This window comes from Cibotium barometz, chromosome 18 (assembly GCF_041138505.1).
Source record: "Cibotium barometz isolate CiBa-2024 chromosome 18, ASM4113850v1, whole genome shotgun sequence".
In the NCBI taxonomy this organism is placed as follows: domain Eukaryota; kingdom Viridiplantae; phylum Streptophyta; class Polypodiopsida; order Cyatheales; family Cibotiaceae; genus Cibotium; species Cibotium barometz.
Genome location: NC_141063.1, coordinates 18893791 through 18915313, shown reverse-complemented (window position 1 = coordinate 18915313; position 21523 = coordinate 18893791). Strand labels below are relative to the sequence as shown.

Below are 21523 nucleotides of genomic sequence, written 5' to 3'. Positions count from 1 at the left end.
TGTTGCTCTAGCATACTGAAAGATTTTGAATGGCTAGGCATATTACTGTTTATGGATGCGTGCTTGAAAAAAAGCTTGTTGTTATGAATGAGGCAAGGTATTGTTATCTTAAGGTTGGAGATATTCTTTAACGCTTTGAATTGGTGGGATGTTCTATCACACTTCGGCCATTGTCTCTAGGAAGTGAGAAGGTGAAGATAGAAATAACCACACTAGCAAATGGGGAAGATGGACCACGATGCTTATACTAGTTGCATCACTTGTGCTTACTGGTTAGATCACTTGATTGCATCAATGCTTACTGGTTGCATCGATTGTGCATCCCGGTCTCTTGTCGGTGGGGCAATTGTGGCTACTAGGACACTGCAGCACAAGGGTTTGTTGGCGACAGTAGCGAGATGATGCGATTTAGAGGCACCGACGATGGTGAGGTTTAGAGGCACCGGCGGTGGCAAGGATGTGGTGGGGTGGGCAATGTGTAGGCCAAGGTGAGGAGACAGGAGGAGCAACATGGACTTGCAGGGCTGGCAATATACTCATGGCCTTGCGTGGTCTGTGTAGTGTCCCTGGAGCTACGTGGAGAGGGCTAACATGGAATGGAAGCTACATTTTTTGATCTCCTTGCACTTGCGCTCTTGCTTTGAAGGACTCTCGCTCCTTCATGCTTCTTGGCTCCTTCTTGTCTCTTGGTAGTTAGGGACCTTGGTATTTCATTTAGTGTTCTTGACACTCACCGTATATAAATACTACGTCTCCTACCTTCATTATCCTTGAGTTGGTCATTACGTTGTAGTTTTTCAACCTTTACTAGCCAGGGTCTCTGTCTTTATTGCACCATGAGGAGAACTTTCTATAACTTGGTAGGGACCTTAGTCTTTCATTTGGTGTTTTTGGCACTGTATATAAGTACTATGTCTCCTACCTTCATTATCTTGAGTTGGTCATTGTGCTATAGTTTTTTAACTTTTGCTAGCTTAGTTGCTTTAAAGCAACTATACCACTTTAAACCAAATACACAACGGACCTCTTCCTGAAAATACTCTTCATTATATGTAATCCTTTCTTATCCTTCTACTAGAGATAGGTCAATGAATATCCTCCATATAGCAACACTTCTTCTCCTTCATCCTCATTCTTATAAGCCTTGAGATCAGCCCTTCTCCCCTTTCTTTGCAAATCCTATGCCTAGCCTTGTCAAGGCAACAGAACTAAAATGACTAGCTCTCACAATAAACATAAAACTAAGGTAGGAAAGTATATGCTTAGGGCTTAGCCCCTCACTCAGAGGGTTCACCTAAAAATGTGTAAGCATAGCACATGAGTTTAAATGAAGGAGCTTTTTAATTCAAAATTTTAAGATAAATTTATAGAAATACATTTACAAAAGGGAGTTTTTTAATCGATTTTGAAAAAAAATCTGTAAGTCTATAAAGAAAAAAGGGTCATTTTATTCACGAAAAATTCACTGGTTAGGGGTTTTTTAAATACCTCTTGAATGCACATGATACATAGGGTTTCTTAGTATTGCACCCCCCTCCCCCCCCCCCCGAGGCCCCTCACCAGGAAACCAGTAAATTGCTCTCTCAAAACCAAGAAAAAACTATTCAGTCACTCACAAGAACTTGGACACATAGAAAATGTTATCTTATTTAACCATCCTCACTATCTCCCTCTTTCATAGTTGTAAGAACAAGAAACACCAAAAAAGAAGAGAGTAAGAGTTGTGCCAACCAAGAGAGAGAAGAAAGTGGAAAGAGGGATGCACATAAGGAGTCGTGCACTCTCAACCAACTTTTCGACCAACTCTTCTTCTTTTCTTAATATTATAAAAAATGAGTACATCCTTTGCCTAAGGTCTAAAAACCCTACAAAGCGGCCTCTAGAACTTCCCAATCCATTCATCAAAATGATACTCACATAAAATACCCCTTGGAAACCTCTTAGGGTTGCCTATCATCATTTTTCCAACTACTTGAATCAACCCCTTACCTCCCCCTTACCTTGACAAGGTCGACCTCATGGCCTTCTATAAACTAATCACCATGGGGCTCATATCTAATTCCTCTCACCTTACACTACATTGAGTACTACCACAACAAAGATAATTTAAGGGAGGTTGAGATGTGGATGGGTCATTTCATCAGATTCCTCCCATCCACATTGCATCAAAACTCCATTGTAGAAAGATATCCATGACCAAGGTTCTGCACCTAATCACCCAAGAAGGTCTCAATTTTAATGGGGTTAAATTTCATGACATTTGACATGACATTATATTCCTCAATCGAGGGCCCCCAATTTGTGTTCTCACTTTCCTCACTCATAACCCAATTCGTATTCTCAGTCCCCAATTGGGTGCCCCTAGCTTGTGTTCTCACTACTTTCGTCATTTAGAACAACCGTTGTGCTCACTTTTCTCATGACCCATGTCCTCACTTTTCTCATGACCCATTCCCTCACTTTCCTCACTCACAAGAAGGCTAGTGACCGACATAATAGGGTGCCCCTCTTAGCTAAGCTATCGGCCAATTGAAAAATTGGGCCACAGCCTTTACCAGTGAGCTTTTTACCAAAAGTCATGCAAGAACCTGGAAGCCAAGGTACATTGCATCCACATGCTTACAAATATCTTTTGTTGTGCCATTGGCAAGGAGCTTCTTGTACCTCGCCTCGCCCTTTTCTAGCTTATGATGTAACATCTCTTTGATAATCCCAAGCCCCAACCTGCCATGAAGAGGCAAAGGTGGGAGACATCCGAAAAGCTATCACTCTCCTCACGTTCGACAACCATAGAGGAATCCTTCAACCACCCCCATGCCTCTAGCACAAGCCCAACCTCAACTTGCTGCATCTAAAAGCCAAAATCTCCATTCCCAAAATGTGGTAAAAACACATGACTGTATCCAGAGATGTCTACATCAACCCCGAGTACATGTAAATAACTTCCCATACATTGATGTCCCCCCCCCCCCACACACCACTCAGCACCACATAGATGTGGCTTTAAATCAAGATTCCCAATAACTAATGGTGGACAAGCAAAGAGCGGGTGGTCTTCAAACTCAATGAAGGTCCCAAATTCTACTAGGTGGTCACTTTTGAAGACTTCCCAAATATTGGGTTGTGGAAACCCTTTAATATCATGTGTGGTTTTAGTTGTTGGCTTTCATGTAAGCCCTCATCGTGTCCTTCTATGAGACCAACGATATCTTTAAGACCAATGTGGGTTGGTAATTCTCACCCCATATTTGGGCCCTATCTACTACTTTCTGATTATTTATGGGACCAATTCTGGTACAAAGCCCTCATTCCCCACCCACGATGCCGCACACACAAGTTGCATCAAAAGACAATCAAAGAAAGTAAAAATAAAAGAGTCGAAGAAAGCAATGTTTTAGAGATTTCACTGGAAGGAGCTTCTAGAGGAGCACACATTTAGCCCCCATGCCCATGCACTTAACTTGTAATATTTACACATGGGATCTATATCTAGTAGACATATCTAGCGAGAACAAACACTGCTATCTCAAGCATCTATGTTAAGCCTCATCATTAATAGCCATCCAGGTACATTTTGGATGGGAGACCATGTCAAAGCTTGGCCCATGGTACAACCCATCACCTAGATCCTCCTTAAAATTAGTAAGAACATTCCGTGGGCCAAGCTTTGACATGGCCCATCACATGGATCCTCAAAATTATTAAGAACATTACATGGCCTTGTCTTCAACCATACCAACTCTTGATCCGCCTTGTCTCTATTCCTAGAGCTCACTAACACCAAATCTCTCGAGCTACAAAGGTCACCTAAGTCTATTGTAGCTATGGGTAAAGTCCACTACCATGCACTAACAATCTAACAATCTTGACTTCTCAGCAAAAGAGATGATGAGTAAGTATCAAAGAAAGCAATATAAGAGTCTAAGAAAGTTCGTCTCGCATCTCACGGTAGACACAAACACAAACACATGCACTTGCAACCAACCTTATTAACTCCAACCCTTTAGATATATCTTTGGATGGGGGGACTACGGTTGGGCATAAGCCCCTGGCCCATGGTACGACCCATCACCTAGAACCCTTGACCTTTACCTCCAAAGAGCTTCAATGCATGCAACATCTACTTTTGTACTCCAATTTAACACTAACACTGATAAGAAACGTGGTGCTCATGTGTGTGGAGAGGAGAGACTCACAAAATACAAGAAAGAACTCTTGCTTATTAAGTTGCTTATGCATACAACTAGGCTTTGCTCTCATGCAAAATGCCTCATGGCCTCACCTTTAAATAGGTGAACAAGTGGACCTCAAGTCCATTCACACTCACACCCTTCTCTCACCCTTCTACTCAACCTTAGTCTCTTAATACCCTCCCTCAATACCAACTATGGAAGGATGGAATAGGAGGTATTGGACCATAGGATGCCTTTATAACATTAGGCGTACAAGGCTTGGAATATAGGTGTGATTACATTGAGAATTAGAACAATTTCTCAGAAGAGGTAGAGGCTGATACAAAGTTGGCCTCTGACTCTTTATTAGGACATTTAGATGTGATATGCCCTGTTTGTTTACATTTGTTACATTTCATTTTGTTGGGGTATTTGACCCAACAATTATTTGCCAAGTGTCCCACCTTTTTACAATGGGCACATCTTACTTTGACTACCTGATGTGATAAAGCTTGTTCCATAGTCGATGAAGTGGTTGCATGTGAAGATTCAATTGGTCCCTTTGGCCTCTTTTCTTCGTCAAGACATGATTGGATGACTCCTTCGAGGGTGGGATTCGGTATGTTCTTCAGGGTGGTGACTAAAGTGGGGTACACCTTCTTGACCGCTTTGAGTAAAACAGCCACTGCATCATCTTCATCCATTCTTGCATTTACTGATGCAAGTTGAGCCATAAGGCCCTTCAAGTGAGAGATGAAGGCTCCAATGCCCTCTCCCTCTTTGAGTTCCAAGCTAAAGAATTCGATCTTGAGAGAGATCTTGGAATTCTTGCCACGAGCTCCATAGAGCTTATCAAGCTCATCCCACTTCTCCTTTGCAGTCGGAAGCTGGTCCACATGGTGGATGAGTGCCTCATCAAGATGAAGCATGATGATGGCTTGTGCCCTCTCATCATCTTCAACATCTTCAGCCTTTGCTCGATCAATCACTTTGGTGCCGGAGATGAATGGCCAAAAGCCCTTGGACATCATCTTATACTTGACAAGGACTTGCCAAGTATGGAAGCCCTCTCCCGAGAACTTCTTGATTTGAGTATCCTTTGACATTGAGTGATTATGAGAAGGGAAAGGGGCTGATTATGAAGAGAAAAAACCAGAATTTTTGATAATTTAGGTTTAATTGGAAAGATAGAGGCTTATTATAATGCAACAACCCTAATTGAGTTGAGAATGTTGCATAAGTAGGAGATTAAAATAGTAATTTTATGATATAGCACTTAGGGTTTGTGCTTAATTACTGATTTTTGATGAGGGATAGTTTCATTAGTGTTAATGAACACTTTGGTTGGTGATTAGGATCACCATTAGTGTGTATAAAACACAATTAGTGCTAAAAAGCACATTTTTAGTGTCAAATGACACTTATTTTGGTGATTAACTCACCATTAGTGTTTAATAACACTATGAGTGTTTAAAAACACTTTAAGATAACCTCCCTTTGCTGGATTAACAGAGTGATTAGTGTTAAACAATACAATTAGTGCTTAGAAGCACACTTTAATCACTTTGAGAGCTTAAAACTTGATGTCGGTGTTGAAGCTTGACGGATATGAGGTTTATGCACTACCTCAAGTGGATGAAAGCCACTTCAAAATGAAGAGAAAGACCAGCAATATCCATTCACACTCATACTTGAGTGATTAGAGGAAGGGAGTGATGATTGAGCAAGAAAAACCTAAAAAACCAAGCTTTAATGGAGAGCTTGTGATGAGAAAAAATGGCGCCTGGTCTTTTGCTTCCAGCCGGCGCTACAGTGGGCGGTTGAAGCTCAAACTTGAGCTGTAGGTAGGGGATGAGGTGAGCTTCAAAAGCCCTCAAGTTCCATGGGCAATGATGGACTACACGCTGAGCATTACTGTACGGACTGCTGCGCTGCAAGAAATCAACGCCGGGCTGCTGCAGACGCAATGCCGACGCGGAAGAGCTCCATTGCTTGCAATTGGTCGTACGAATTGAAACGCCCACAGCTCCTCTACACTTCCCTAGTTGGACTCTCTGAGAGATCTTGCCTCTACAAGCTTGTAGAAGGCTTCCAATGGCTGTAGGTTGAGCTCCACACAAAAGAGATGAGCAAAAAATAGATAATTTTGACCTATTCTCTACACCACAAAGTTTGAACTCACCTAGGCTCTAGATACCATGATAAGAAACGTGGTGCTCATGTGTGTGGAGAGGAGAGACTCACAAAATACAAGAAAGAACTCTTGCTTATTAAGTTGCTTATGCATACAACTAGGCTTTGCTCTCATGCAAAATGCCTCATGGCCTCACCTTTAAATAGGTGAACAAGTGGACCTCAAGTCCATTCACACTCACACCCTTCTCTCACCCTTCTACTCAACCTTAGTCTCTTAATACACAAGCTTGCCCTAGCTGATATGTTTTCACAAAGAAGCCCAAGCTCTAGGTATACCATAGTACAATGTGAGATCATGGCATAATATTATGTCACTCTAAGAAGATCTGGCCCACCATCATCTACCCATACAAATCGTGCCATGGTGGTCTTGACATTCATTTTACCAACAATCATAGGACACATGCCATTTCTATCAAAATCGCATGAATTTGAAGGGCCCAAGACATTTCCACAATAAAAGGAGGCCTCACATGACAAACTTCTACTTTGCATCCATACCTTCCATGCCACCTTGATAAGATGCCTAAAGCTTATCATCGAAATGCCCTACATTCGATTGTGGATCAACTACTACCAGGGCTACGTGAATCTTATCAACCAAAATGCCCTACATTAGACTATGGATTAGCTACCTGAATCTTATCACGAAAATGCCCTACAGTAGACTATGGATCAGCACCAAACCTGACCACTTAACCTCACGTGCGAACTTCATGTCATCTAATTATAGATCGGTGGTCCCGAGCCATACCACTTAACATTGCATGCAAACTTCATAGCATAACATGGACCATCCACTTTCCACCTTGGTAGCAACTTCACCAACTGACTTGGGAGATGTGAGGACGCAGTCACACCATTACAAAGGGGGTATGTTCCACTTCATAGGTTAACATGGTTTCACCAACGTGACCTAAGCTTCCTGTCAAATATGAAAAGTCTAAGGACTTCATCTATATACTGCTTGAGACAAGTAATAGAGATTGGACTGACCATATTTAAGTTTGGCATCTAGTGTGAAAACTAGTCATTTGTATATACACTAAGCAATACACATTCATTCCCTTACAATAGAATACTTGTGAGATCTTCTCTACTCTAGTCTTGCTTGCATATGCTCTATTGGATTCTTACATGCTAGATGGATGCTTACTTGAATAAGTTTGACATGCCAAAATAAGACTAGGATCTTGTAGATTTGGAATCAAACGTGGTTGACATTAATTCCAGTAGCTATATCTCCATTATTTGTCTAGGATACATGTGAAATTCGGAATTGAACTTAACCTCACATTAATACCAGTAGGCTATCTCCCATAACTCTTAAGAATCCAGAATGGATCTTATCTTGAACTTCTAGAGTGTATAGTTAGTTCCATGCAACTTTCCATCGTCAAATAATGGTGGTCAAGTCCTTATGGATGCCCAGTAAAAAATCACAAGATAAAAGTACTTGATACAAGAGAGATGGAGAGCAATGCTAAATTATTGTTTTAAACCAAAGTTACAACTAATGATGTTTACCCACCCATGCCCTTAGGCAAGGATCTTTAATGATAATCTAGGTAGTATATTAGATTAAACAAGAAACCTACGATATGGGCGTATCTTCCTCACCCACATCCAAGGTCATCTAGTATTTGGCATTTGTTGAAGAAGCCCCATAACAACCTTAAGGACTAAGTATCCTTAAGAAAATCTTCTAGTACCTAAGAGTGCACCCAATTGTCCCACACTTTCATGCATCCTACTTAGCATGGTGCCAAGCTTATATAAGCCATCTCCTAATTATTCACCCACATCTAGAAGCCATATATCAAGCATCTAAATTGGAAACTATCAGGCACATGTGTGCTCAACACAATGAATACTCCTCATACAAGGGTCCATGGTATGGAGTCAATATATCATGTGTCCATGGTAAGGCATAAAACTAATTAATCATAACATCATCAACTTACTTTAGCTTTCGACGAGCCCAAATAATCTTGAATAAATGATGTGGCTATGTGTCCATGGTATGGGATCACTATATCATGTGTCCATGGTAAGGCATAAAATTAATTAATCACAACAAGATTTTACATAGGTGATTATAACTATCTTTAATAAATAAAAGGTGTGTGATGATGTGAGGGCTCCCAAACACTTAAAAAGAATGAGGATGATCTATGTACTCCATGGTATGAGATGTTATGTTATCATATCATACAGAAAACATTTAGTGGATTAGCTACAAGAGTTGATCAAAAGAAACACGGTTAGATGAAAGTCTCGATACGTTGATCTCAGAGTAGCCAACCTCCTATAACCATATCATTGACGGGTTGTTGGGGTGGTAATATTGGAGGGCCACAAACACTAAAAAGGATAAGGATGAGCTATGTAGGTTAGGGTGGTAATACCGGAGGAGGGCGGCAAACACTAAAACGTACAATGTTTACAAAGGTGATTAGGCTTTTACCCAAATGTTGTAGTGATGCACACAAACACTTTGGTTGGGGTGGTAATACCGGACTAGAAAGGATAAGGTAATAATATGGGAGGGCCACAAACACCCAAACAAAAAAAAAGGGTGGTAATATGGGATGAGCTATGTACACCGTGGCATGAGATGAGATGTGCCATGGCATGAGCTATGTTCTCCATGGTGGGCAGGAGGTGCTGCCATGCGCATGCAGTTATTTTAGAATGAAAGCGGTCAGTTGTGGATAAGAAGCCGTAAGAGTTGCTCGAAAGAAGCAGGGTCGGCGGATGCGAGTCTCAGTGGGCCGCTGTACTGCGAGTAGCCGAACTCCTCAGCAGATTGTTGAAGCAAGTGAGCGAGAAGAGGATGGTTGAGGCGGGAGGCCTTGATCACGTATGTTTTATCACCAACAAGCACAGGCAGAGACCCCTTGGGCACCTTCCTGCTGCAGTTATTGCAGGCAGCTGCTGCTCCAGGCTGCAACCTCTGGTATGATCGATTGCTGCTGCTGGACTGCACGCAGCAGCTATGGCGGCGACCGAGGAGCTGCTGAATATTAGTGAGGGAAGTAGAAGCTGCATGTGCTGCGCTCTGAAGCTTCTTCAGTAATTCGGCCATCGCAATGTAGCTGCACAGAGAGAGAGAGAGAGGGAGGGAGAGAGCGAGCAGGAGAATGCGCCCAAGAACAGTGCTAACTAGTGAGATCAATAGCCATGGGGGCGGCCATCTGTCTGATGGTTTTATACCTCAAAGTTCAAACCCCACTGCATGGACGCCACACATTCAAGCCTTTGACCGCGGACACAAACCAACTTGGTCCGAATTGGGGAACTGTCGCTTCAATCGTTTTCTTTAAAAATAAAAATAATATTTCTTTATCACCTTTCTCCATGGTCCTAGTCAAATAATCATTAAACTAGAGTCTAAGACCCATTCAGACACGTTAGATCACAAATCCTCACCTACAAATAACCAACATGCATTAAATTGGATCACCTCTGTAAACTTTGACACGGCCCCTCTCTCTCTCTCTCTCTCTCTTTTTCTTTTTTTCTTTTTCAATAAAAGCAGCTTTATATTTAAAAAAAGACGAGACGAATTACAAGTAATGGAGTTTCAACACATAGCTGAAATCCACTTTTTCAAGATGGTCCTTCTTCTCATAAAGGTGACAGAGGACTAACCTATGTTCTCTCTCTCTCTCTCTCTCTCTCTCTCTTAATAATAATCATTTTCATTGTTTTACCGCATCTACCAAAGAGATGACACTCATCCTTTTCTACACATGCAACACCTTACTAATAGCACTAATTAATTAATGTAAAAAAACATTCAGGATCCATATTAGCATTAGCATGGAGAATTGCATGGGTTCCCACACCCAAGTTACCTTGGCCAAGCTTGTGTCAAATAACTTGGTCGTACCGAGGCTACTAATGCCAACATGGCATAGTTGTGAAACCTTGTTCAAAGTTAGGGTGTGAACACCAAAAGATTCCCTTCGATAAATGCTATAAACTCGATTAACTAGACCATGGAAATTCATGTCCCCTTATATGATTGCAACGGACCTAGAATGTGAGTAACATTAGATTCTTCGTGTTATAAATGCTATAAACTTGACCAAGGCCTACATAATTGGGGGATAAGAGAATCTTGAAGGGTGGAGGGGATGTAAGAGGATACAATGTGCATTGCACTAAGCAATCCTCTCGATATTTCACAATACACAACTTAAACTCAAAATGTGCGCAGCAATAGAGCTCGAGAACATTAATGTATACTCAAGTGAGACAAAAGATGGCTAAGCCAAAAACCTGTGTGCTCCTCTGAAGGGAGCTTTGATGGTTGTTTGTAAAATTGTTGAGACGAAAGGTTGTATGCTCATATAATCTAGCTTATAATAGATATTGAGGGGTGTGTCAATTAAGCGAGCTTCAAGCTTCAAGATTTTGAGCTTTGGGCATTGTTAGGAGGCTATTGTTGCCAAATCATCAAGGTTTGGGTCTAGCCACACAACATGGTTTTGCTACAAAACTACAAAATATAGCTCGCATTGTCAAGAATAGATATCCTATCCTACATGTGGATGATCTCTTAGATAAGTTGAGAGGAGCCAAAGTATTTTCTAAAATTGACCTTAAGTCAAGTTATCATTAGGTTAGAATAGCTGAAGAAGATGTCTATAAGACTACTTTTCACACACAAATGGGTTATTATGAGTTTTTAGTAATGCCTTTTGGACTTACCCCACAGCACTCCAGCTACAATTAGTCGCATGATGAATCGTGTATTCTTGAAGCACCAAATTTTTAGTTGTTTTCTTTGATGACATCTTGGTTTTTAGCAAGAACGAAGATGAGCACGAGAAACATCTAGAGATAGTATTCAATCTTTTGAAAGAAAATCAACTCTATGCTAACCCAAACAAGAGTCAATTCTTTCAAAATTCGTATCGATCCTAAAAAGATATAGACCATTAGATCATGGCCTAGACCAAAGGACATTCATAAGTTGAGATCTTTTCTTGGTTTATGTTCTTATTACATAAGATTTGTGAAAAAATTTACTCACAAAGCACATCACTTAACTAAATTATTGAAAAAGACCAAAGTTTTTATTTGGATTGACATGCATGAAAAATCTTTTAATGCACTTAAGTATGCTCTTACCCATGCACCTGTATTAACACTACCTAATTTACTTAAACCATTCTTCATGGTAATAACTTATGCTAGTGGCAATGGTATTGGTGCTGTGTGTATGCAAGATAATCATCCAATTATTTTTTAAAGTAGAAAATTGAAACCATCTGAGCTTAAGTAAATTAACTTATGATAAAGAATTGATGGTTGTTGTTCATGCATTAAAAATTTAGAAAAATTATCTTATGGGTTCTGAGATTATCATTAAAATTGATTAACAAAGTTTTAAACATTTGCTTTCACAACCTTTAATATCAAATAGACATATTAAGTGGGCATCTTTTACTATTCAATATACACTTGGACGTGAAAATGTTGCTGATGCTTTGAGTAGGAGACCTACCATTAATAATATATCTACTATTGAAGGTATTTCTTTTGATAACATAAAGGGAACATATGAAAATGATTCTGAGTTTTCTAATGCATACAACAAGATGAAAGATAATGATTGGTTACCTCATTTCGACTATTCTTATATGATGATGGCTTTCTTTTCTTTTAAACATGCATTACTAAACCATTTAAGAAACCTATTATTAAAGAATCTAATCAACCACTTTTTATTGGTCATAGAGGAGCATCATCTACTTTGCAAATAGTTTCTAGGTATTTCTTTTGGCCTACTATGTGTAAAGATGTTGCTAAGCTTGTTTTTGAATGTGTTGTTTACCACAAGATTAAGAGGAAAGAAGGAAAGAAATTTGAATGTGTTATTTGCCACAAGATTAAGAGTCATAAAGGAAAGAAATCTGGTTTTCTTATGCCTTTACCTTTTCCTAATGAATTATGGTAAAAAATAAGTATGGATTTTAATACTGGTTTTTCTTTGACTTCTAACAAGAATTATATAATTTGGACTATAGTAGATAGATTTAGCAAACATGCTTACTTTATTGCTTGCAAAAATACATTGATTGCTTATTAAGCTACACATATTTTTATTAAACAAGTGTTTATACATCATGGTTTACCAAGTATTATTGTTTCTAATAGAGATAGAAAGTTTTGTAGTGGTTTCTAGACTACTTTGTTTGATAATCTTGAAATAAAACTTGATTTCTCTACTGCTTTTTATCCTGAATCTAATGGACAAACCGAAGTAACAAATAGCATAATTCATGATTTGCTTAGATCATATGTCTCATCTCAGCCTAAGCAAGCCAAAGCATAGAGGAGGTGTTATTAGTGCATGGTTAGCATACCTTATTGTGATATACTTACCAATTATGTAGGCTTTGGTCAAGTTTATAGCATTTATAATGCGAAGAATCTAATGTTATTCACATTCTAGGTCCGTTGCAATCATATAAGGGGATGTGAATTCTCATGGTCTAGTTAATCGAGTTTATAGCATTTATCGAAGGGAATCTTTTGGAGTTCACGTACCAGCTTTGAACAAGGTTTCACAACTGTGCCATGTTAGCATTAGTAGCCTTGGTATGACCAAGTTATATGAAACAACCGTGGCCAAGGTAACTTGGGTGTGGGAACCCACGCGCAGTTCTTCATGCTAATGCTAATATGGGTAGTAAGGTGTTGCACGTGTAGAAAAGGATGAGTGTCATCTCTTTGGTAGATGCAGTAAAACAATGAAAATGATTATTATTAGAAGCGAGAGAGAGAGAGAGAGAGAGAGAGAGAGAGAGAGAGAGAGAGAGAGAGAGAGAGAGAGAGAGAGAGAGAGAGAGAGAGAGAGAGAGAGAGAGAGAGAGAGAGAGAGTGTCAAAGTTTACAGAGGTGATCCATTTAATGCATGTTGGTTATTTATAGGTGAGGATTTGTGATCTAGCATGTTTGAATGGGTCCTAGACTCTAGTTTAATGATTTTTTGACTAGGACCATGGAGAAGTGAGAAATGCTTGGAGCCTAAGCTGACAAAGATGCCCACCAAGATTAGATTCTTACACATGCTAGATGGACGCTTGTTTAAATAGGTTTGATTGTAGGTTTTCTCTTCCATTTGCTTCTTCTTCCCCCATCTATTGTGAGATAGAACCATCATAAAGGACCATCTCTTTTTGCCTCCATCTAGACATAGAGGTATCTTTTTGGCAAAGGGAGCATTCCGATGTGACAACAGAGTGAGGATGCGATAGATGAGCTAGTTCACCCCACAAAGGGAAGTTGCGATTAAGTCAAGACTCAAAGACACATGGTTCAACAAGGCTAAGGTAAGCTCTTGACTTGAACATTTTTGGCACCACTACCTAGCCTAGGCTTAGCTTTGTTTATCTATCCAAGTTATTTGATTTCCCAATATTGTGTGTTATTGAGATTAGGAGATCACATATACAATTTTGGAGTCATTGGATGTGTCTAGTTGTTGTGTTTGATTTTGATTTGAAGTTTATTTGCAAGGGAATTCTAGTTTCATCTATTAGAAGGGAAAAAACCCTAGTTCATTGGTGATTTACAGAAAATTGGAGCCCAAGAGTCTTAGATTTCATTGCTTTAAGCTAAGGAATAGCTTATGATTAGGCGTGGAATAGAAACATGAGCATTGAGCTCCATTGGGGTGGTGAATTAGAGTGGGATAATCAATTTTGTTCATGCATTTTCATGCATTGTTGAATTGGTAGCTGCAAATCTATCAAAAAAACAAATTAAAAAAACACTTTATAACTTGTATAACAACTATTAACTAGGATCAAGACCATTATTCACACCCCATCAAGTCGAAAAAAAAATATCAGAACCATCAAAAACCAGGCGAAACTAACTCTCAGTGAGTTAGGGATGTGAGAGCCCATAGTCCCACACAAAAAGACGTTAATCTAGAGATGTGAGCCTACAACCATGAGCTTATACATGTGACCCATGAGTCCAAACACATGAGCTTGTCGACATAATCCTGGAGATGTGAGTCTAGAGGTAGGTATACCTAACATTGTACTTACTAATTATTACTATCATAAAGACTCGTACGGATATACCTACTCATGACCTTGGAATATTTTCCCGTGATACAATCTGTACTAGCCATAAATTCCAAGGAAAACCCTTTTCCTTTGTAATTATTAAAGAATTATAATTATCACTAATAAGTGTAAACCAACCCTTTCATAGGCCCAAAGAACATTTTAAAGAAATGGTTATTACATTAATATTGTTTTCATTGATAAAAAATGTCAATATCCAATGAGTTGATTATCATAGAAGTCATTCAAGTTCTGATCCAAAGGAACAAGTCGTTCAACCATAGTGTGGCAGCTACTATAGTATATTTTGCTTAATTTTTTTGGACTTCCTATCATGTGTTTACACGACAATGAATCTAAGAGGACTTGACATTCTACACCATTTTTTATTCTCTTATTCCATCCTTCATCCAAGACTTCTAAATCTAGAGAATTTTATATGAACATTATCTTTGTAATTCGAATATTTGAATTTGAGAATAAGTCAACAAAGACATTCATAGGCATGTTTATCTTTATTTTTATTTGCCAAGTAGCTGTTTGTGGTTTCATTGACTTTTGTAATTCTTGAAAAAGCTTGCATCTAAAGCTCTCACTAGTGTAAGGGCTTGGAAGTAACCATTCCTCACCTCTAAAGTCGAGAAAAGTTAGGCTTTGTAGTTACCCAAATTGGTCATTAGTATGTGGTGCATTACAAAAAGAGTCATAGAAGAATATACCACTTTGTGCAAGTGATCTTGGACTTCTTCTTTTGTATTGTTGCTCCAATAAATATGTGAATAATAGAAAAGATTCTTAATAGACTCCACAGGTTCCCAATCCTTAAGAGTTGAAGAATACACATTTGTAAAAATAATAAAAAGCTTCATGTAATATTAAAAGATATACCTATGCAAAATATGTTAAAAAATAAAGAAATATTCTTTATAATTTGGTTGATGGAGAGGAAGTTCTCTATGTCTTTGTTGGGCCATTCGGCCACTGATAATGAGACTCTTCTCTCATGTCTCGGGGAGCCTAAACTCAAACCCGAACCCAATATACCATGGGAAACTTGCAATGCATTAGTGAGGCAACTCTCACTTACCTCTATCTCATTTGCTTGAATCGAGGAATCCTTGTGGTAGCCACATCAATGGAAGCACGTCAAAGTAGCTCAACAAAGCCACCACCACCATGCCCCAAGTGTAGCCACTGCTCTCTCTCACTCCCTCCCTCACACACATACTCCCATAAGCATTGAAGGCAAGAGATAGAAAAGGTTTGAGAGAAGAATAGAGCACTATCTTCACTTGAGAGCATACAAGAATGCATACAAGAATGAGGATTTAGAGTTACAATTTGACCTTTATACTTGGCTCATAGTGTTCACACTTGGCCGGCCAATGTTAAAAATGAGGTCCTAGTGCATCCAAGATTGCCTACACTGGTGCAAACACCTTGTCCTACCTAGTAACTCTAACCTTATTATCCCATGGCATGCCTTTCATATACAAGGAATGACCACACATATAAAATAATCCATTACAAGAGAAATATGAATTCTCTAGTACCTAGGACAATGAATGTCAAAATATATGGTGGTGGCCGCCGACCGCAGTGTCATAGAAGTCATTGACAGCACTTAACATGCCCCCCTTCCTGATGCAGATTATGTCCTCGGAAGATGTCGTTGAAGATGATTTCAGGTCATAGGATGAAAGAAATATAAGGCTTGGGATGATCTGCATGGCAATAATAATAAGAAGTTATATGTTCTTGGAGCAACAAGTAGAAGTTGACAAGGACATAGCTGAACAAGTAGTTATGAAATCAGGAATAAGATTGGTTAAGCTTCCCAAAGATGAAGATTAATGTGGATCTAACTTAGAAATAAGTACAAGCATATGATTCATGAACTGAGTTCAAAAAATATGCCTATGGTTATGACCATAGTCTTAAACACAATTACACACATACAAGCTGTCTAAAGCTATATGTTAGCTCTAGAAGTAAAGCTGCACGTGATTAGACGATTACTTACATAACAAAAGTGTGTGTGTGTGTGTGTGTGTGTGTGTGTTTGGCTTCTTTTGTGATAGAGTGATAAACTACCACCCTGTGGAGACCAAAGCTTTGGTCTCCACCCTGTGGAGACCAAAGCAATGGCCCAGCAACTCCCACAAAGGATATCAAGAACCGCTAAGAGCCTTCGAACGGGGATGGTTTATTAGTGAAGCAAAGACATAAGGTTCCAACCTATGAAAAATCAAGGCATCGGTCTTATGGTACCATTGCTAGTTTTCCAAAGACCTACTAGGATTCCACATGGAGATGGCTATCTTCTTGATCATATTTTTTGATTTTTTAAATATTTTGTTTTTGTTATTTTTTTGTGCTTTTTTTATATTATAGCCATCTTTTCACTCACACATTACCTAGAGAGCTAAAATATAGCTAAAGATGGTTTAATAAATATAAAATGGAGTACTTGGCATACTCCTTTGGCATACTTTATCTTTAGATATAGAATCGTAAGACTAGGACGATTTAAAAGAAAAGATCTTAGCATTAAAATTCATCTTGGAAGCTAATAAGAGAAAGGCAAACCAGTCAAGTGCAATGCAAACATGCTCTCCAAGGGAATAATTGAAGTATTGAATTGCAAAAGAGTTATGTATGAAGAGCCAATTTCGAATACACCTGTTTAATTTGAAGCTCATGAAGTCAATGCTTATCCTTTTGCTCTTGATCTTGGTGAAAGACTTTGTAGCTACTTGTTAAGAATGAAGATTTTTGTGTAGGTGTCTACTATTGTAGAATACTTTGTTGTTGCATCATGATAAACCTGAAAAAAAATCTTCAAGGAAAGCTCTACACATGTTGATTAGCCAAGACTATAAAAGTACATGACTGTTTGTCATTGATTAGTGCTCTCTTCTTTTACTGTTTTTTGGTATTTTTGTGATTATGAAAGAATAAATAATGTTTAAGCTATGTATGAAGTATTAACGCTATACGTGTTGGGTCAATACCAGTTTTTATGGTATTAAATTTTCCAACTAGCTCCCTCTTGATGTGAACATGGTGAAATGTCTGGGAGTATGGTGTCTTAAAGGATTTGAAGAAAGATGAGACTATCTCCTTAGGTCACCACCTCAAGTTTTTACTTACTCACTTTGGTGTAAGCTTGATGAGACTATCCTTTCCAAATGATATGTTGAGAAGGCCTAGGTGATGGTACACATGTGAGTGCTTGAGAAGTGCTTACATCCAACTAAAGAGGTGTCAATGTGCTTTCATAAGAGTGAATTTGGCTTAGGTAATCTTCATGATGTATTGGCATGTCAATTTCGTCTTGAGGGGGTGTTGCACTGAAGAGTCGAATTTTAGTAGCATTAGTTGATGCTTTGATGGGTGAAGAAGCCTCTTAGCAAGAAGGTCTATGGATTGTTGATGTTGCAGCATGGTTTGACGACTCCCCCCTTCCTAATCTATGTTGTACCCTCAAAATCTTTTTAGGTAGCCAAGTTTGGAGGGGTGGGGATGTTGTAGACACATCCATAAGTGCCTTGCCCTTGTCTAATCTCAATATAGCAATTGCTACTGGTGGTGGAGTTGTCACAGTCTCTATTTGGATAGCTTTCCTCTTCCAAGTGTGATTTGGAAATTGGGGTACATTGGTCATGGTCATTGATGAAGAAACCTTGATGTACTTGGGTTGGGGTAAAGATGGTAGTTTGTTTTGGCTTAGGGACCCAAATCCAAGAATTTCCTTTATAAAAGCCTTGTGCTTGTAGAAGCTCTCCTTTTGGATCCACTGAGGAGTAGTTTGTAGCTTTGACCTCCTCCATTTTCTATTGTTGTTTCTCCTACTTCTTGTAAGTTTTAGTTTTGGTGGAGAGAGTAGTCAATGGTTGGACAAACAATTGGAACTTCTTAGGAAGTCTACTCCCTAGTAGATTAATATATGGACTCTACAACATGTTTTGGTTTTTGTTTATAAGCTCTTTGAATCTTCTTTTTTGGAGTAGTCAATGGACAAGTTGAGGTCAAAGAATCTTCTATTGACAATGGTGTGGAGGGGTGTGAACAACTAGCTTCAAATCCAATTGATGGCAAACCTCCCTCCTTGTGATCATCCTTGAGAGGTAGCAACTTCACTGAAGGTTGCATAAAGACTAGAGTTTTGTAGTTAGGATGGATGTTCTACCATATTCCTTTTTGTAGAGTCAATTTCACCTTTTGTACTTGCCAACCAATCGTAACCAAGGGTGATTGGCCCTTTGAAGTTACCTTTAGGCAAGACTAGGAAGTCACCGACAAGGTGCTCATTATGTCATTTTTAACAAGCCAAGCACTTTTGTATTTCTCTTCTTGCTACCCCTTACTCTAGCTTCACTTGGTTCAAGCTCGTCTTTTCCTAGTTGGCACCAAGTAGCAAAAGACATTAAGTTAGGCATGGCCTCCTCATCACAATCAAAGCACTAAATAGCACTTTCCCATAGGGACTAGCCAGTTCAATGCATTTTCTTTTTGGTTTCAGAGGTGTTGTAGCTGAAACCACATGTGCTTCAAAACATGAAGTATCAACTGTTGGAATAATCTCACTTATGTGATTAGAGTGTCAAGATGTGGCAACATTGCAGTAATTTTCCAAAGAGGTGGTCATGGCCATGGTTTCTCTAACTAGAGGAACATATGGGTCACTAGCTAGGATTTCATCTGGGGCTCTATTCATGCTTGTGTTAGATGGTTCTTGGAACTTTTCTTGCTTTTGTGGAGTAGTTGATGGCTTTGTTGAAAATCCCAAGGATGTCATGATAGATACATTTCGTGAATTGGCTAATGGATTGTCCCCTTGCTTAGAGGCTTGAGCAAATATACGTGCATTTACCTTTGACAGTTCTTGAGATTTCTTGGCATGAGTAACAACATTTTGCTCTTTTCTCATTTCTTCCACGGAGTGATCCAGTCCTAGCAACATCAAATGAAGACTCGTCGATTTGATTCCAAGGTCCTCGATGGGGGCTACTTGCATAAGTGCTTGCCAAACCAAAGGATAGCATTTCTCGGTGACAAGATCCATAAGCATGTTGTTGCTATGTTATACTCCCAATCTTGTCCCTTTAGAATTACTTTCATCCATTTGCTCAAGGGTCTTTGAGAAGTTTGCTCAAGGTTAATTTCTATGGTACAATGGTGTTTTTTTGAACAACCCTAGAGCTTGAAGTAGGTGATTGAGTAGATTTTGGGCTATCTTTAGGGGAAGATGTTGTTATATCCACTAAAGAGTCCAAAGAGCCAGTAGAACTATCATTTGAGCACCTAGCACTAGCAATCGGTCCTCCTTGTGGGTCCATGGTGGAGTTCTTAGTTGAGCTAGGCATATTATTCATTTTCATAGCTTGTGAGCTTGAGCTAGGAAACTCACTCTCCTTGGCTACCATAGAAACATTGGTGGTGAGAATTCTATCGTCATCCCCCTCATGTGCAGGCATATTTGGAGCTTATTTTTCTGGAAAGCCTGATGGTGGCATGAGAGAAGTAACACATGATGGGCTTTGAGGTGATGTTCCCACCAGTTCCGGCACCCCAACTTCTACTTTATTTTCTTGAGCTTGTGGCCTGGGCACATTTGTAGGTAGGGCAGTTACAAGCGTCACTCATTTTGAACTACCTTAGCAATGCAATTGGTAAACTCTTGAAGATGCTCAGCTTGTTTCATGGTACCAGATATAGCTTGCACAATTTCTTGCCAAAGGACTCCATAGATCTGGTGCGTGGACAAGTCCCTGAGTAGTTGGGTCTCAATGTTGTATTCCCAAACTACACTTTTGAGTATCCCATTCATCCATGTTCTCAGATATCCTCTAGAAGATAAAACAACATTTATCGAGTTCTTTGGAGCCTCTAAGCAGGTTGTATCGGAATTGCTTGAGTAATGGGCATTAACGATTTGGTCATTGTGTGTCTCCTAAGATTCTAGATTCATTATAGAGTTTGGAAATATGACATGCATTTGTTTTTCAAGTGCTACTTTTGAGGGTTGTGTAGAGTGGGCATTCTCTGACTCTTGATTTGTAAAGTCTAATGGGATTTGGCTTGGTTTAGCTAGTTGGGGTGTCGGAGCCACTAGGACTAGGGTGGAGTTGGTTGGCATAGTTGCTTGAGTAGGCATAAGGCATGTCAATTGTTGCCACTCACTTTGTACTATGCTCATGAGATAATTGGCAACCTTTGGCAAGTTCTCAGCACCTTTTTCAAAGACACAAATAAACAATAAGATTTCTTGCCAATCAATACTATATAGCTGTTGGGTAGCCAAATCCATAAGAACTTGCTTCTTAATATTGTTATGGGCCTTGAGCTCAATCCATTTGTCCACGTTCTTAAGGGTCATCTAGAACTTGGATTGGCACTAGATGGTTTATCCAAATGATTAGAGTGGACTTGAATTGGCTCAAAATGAGACAATGTAGGGGACCTAGGCATTGTTTGGGATGCATGACTGCTAGCCGTTGCTGATCATTAAGCTCATTTTTCACTTTCATTACATCAAAAGGTCCATTCATGGATGCTCCTTGCTCTACAGCTTGCTTGGTTTTGCCATCTAGCACGAATTCTTGGTTTAGGATAGTATCAAGATTAGCAACACTGCTAACTAGTAGACTAGTAGTAATGTATTGATTACCTAAGTTAGGGGATTTTTCTAAGGGACCACCCAAAGATAAAGAGTCAAGAGGATCTGCCTTCACCAAGACCAAGCCCATTTCGTGTGCAATTAAGGCCATAGCAAGCTTGTCAACTAGTTCGGGTAGCTTCTCAACTTGAGCTTGTTTAGGCCTATTAAACTTTTTAACCTTTTTTACACCCATTTGATCCTTTTAGAGGCTTCATGAACAGAAATGGCTCTTTATGCACTTGTTAGGTGCATATATGTATGCAGCTCGAACTAGGTCTAGCTACAATGTAGGGCGGCTAGATAGTGCTAAGTTGCCTAATGCCCACAAATTTCTACTCAAATTTACTGCATAAATCTTAATTGGTAGAAGCTAGAGATTGCCTACATCTTGCTTA

General features: G+C 39.3%; 1 protein-coding gene across 1 annotated transcript; it reads right to left on the bottom strand.

The window, feature by feature from the left end:
• Positions 1-9072: 9072 nt before the first annotated feature.
• Positions 9073-9456, bottom strand: LOC147629026 (auxin-induced protein X10A-like). The gene has a single exon (XM_086812853.1). The coding sequence runs from the start codon at positions 9454-9456 to the stop codon at positions 9073-9075; it is 384 nt and encodes a 127-aa protein (XP_086668979.1).
• Positions 9457-21523: the final 12067 nt, after the last annotated feature.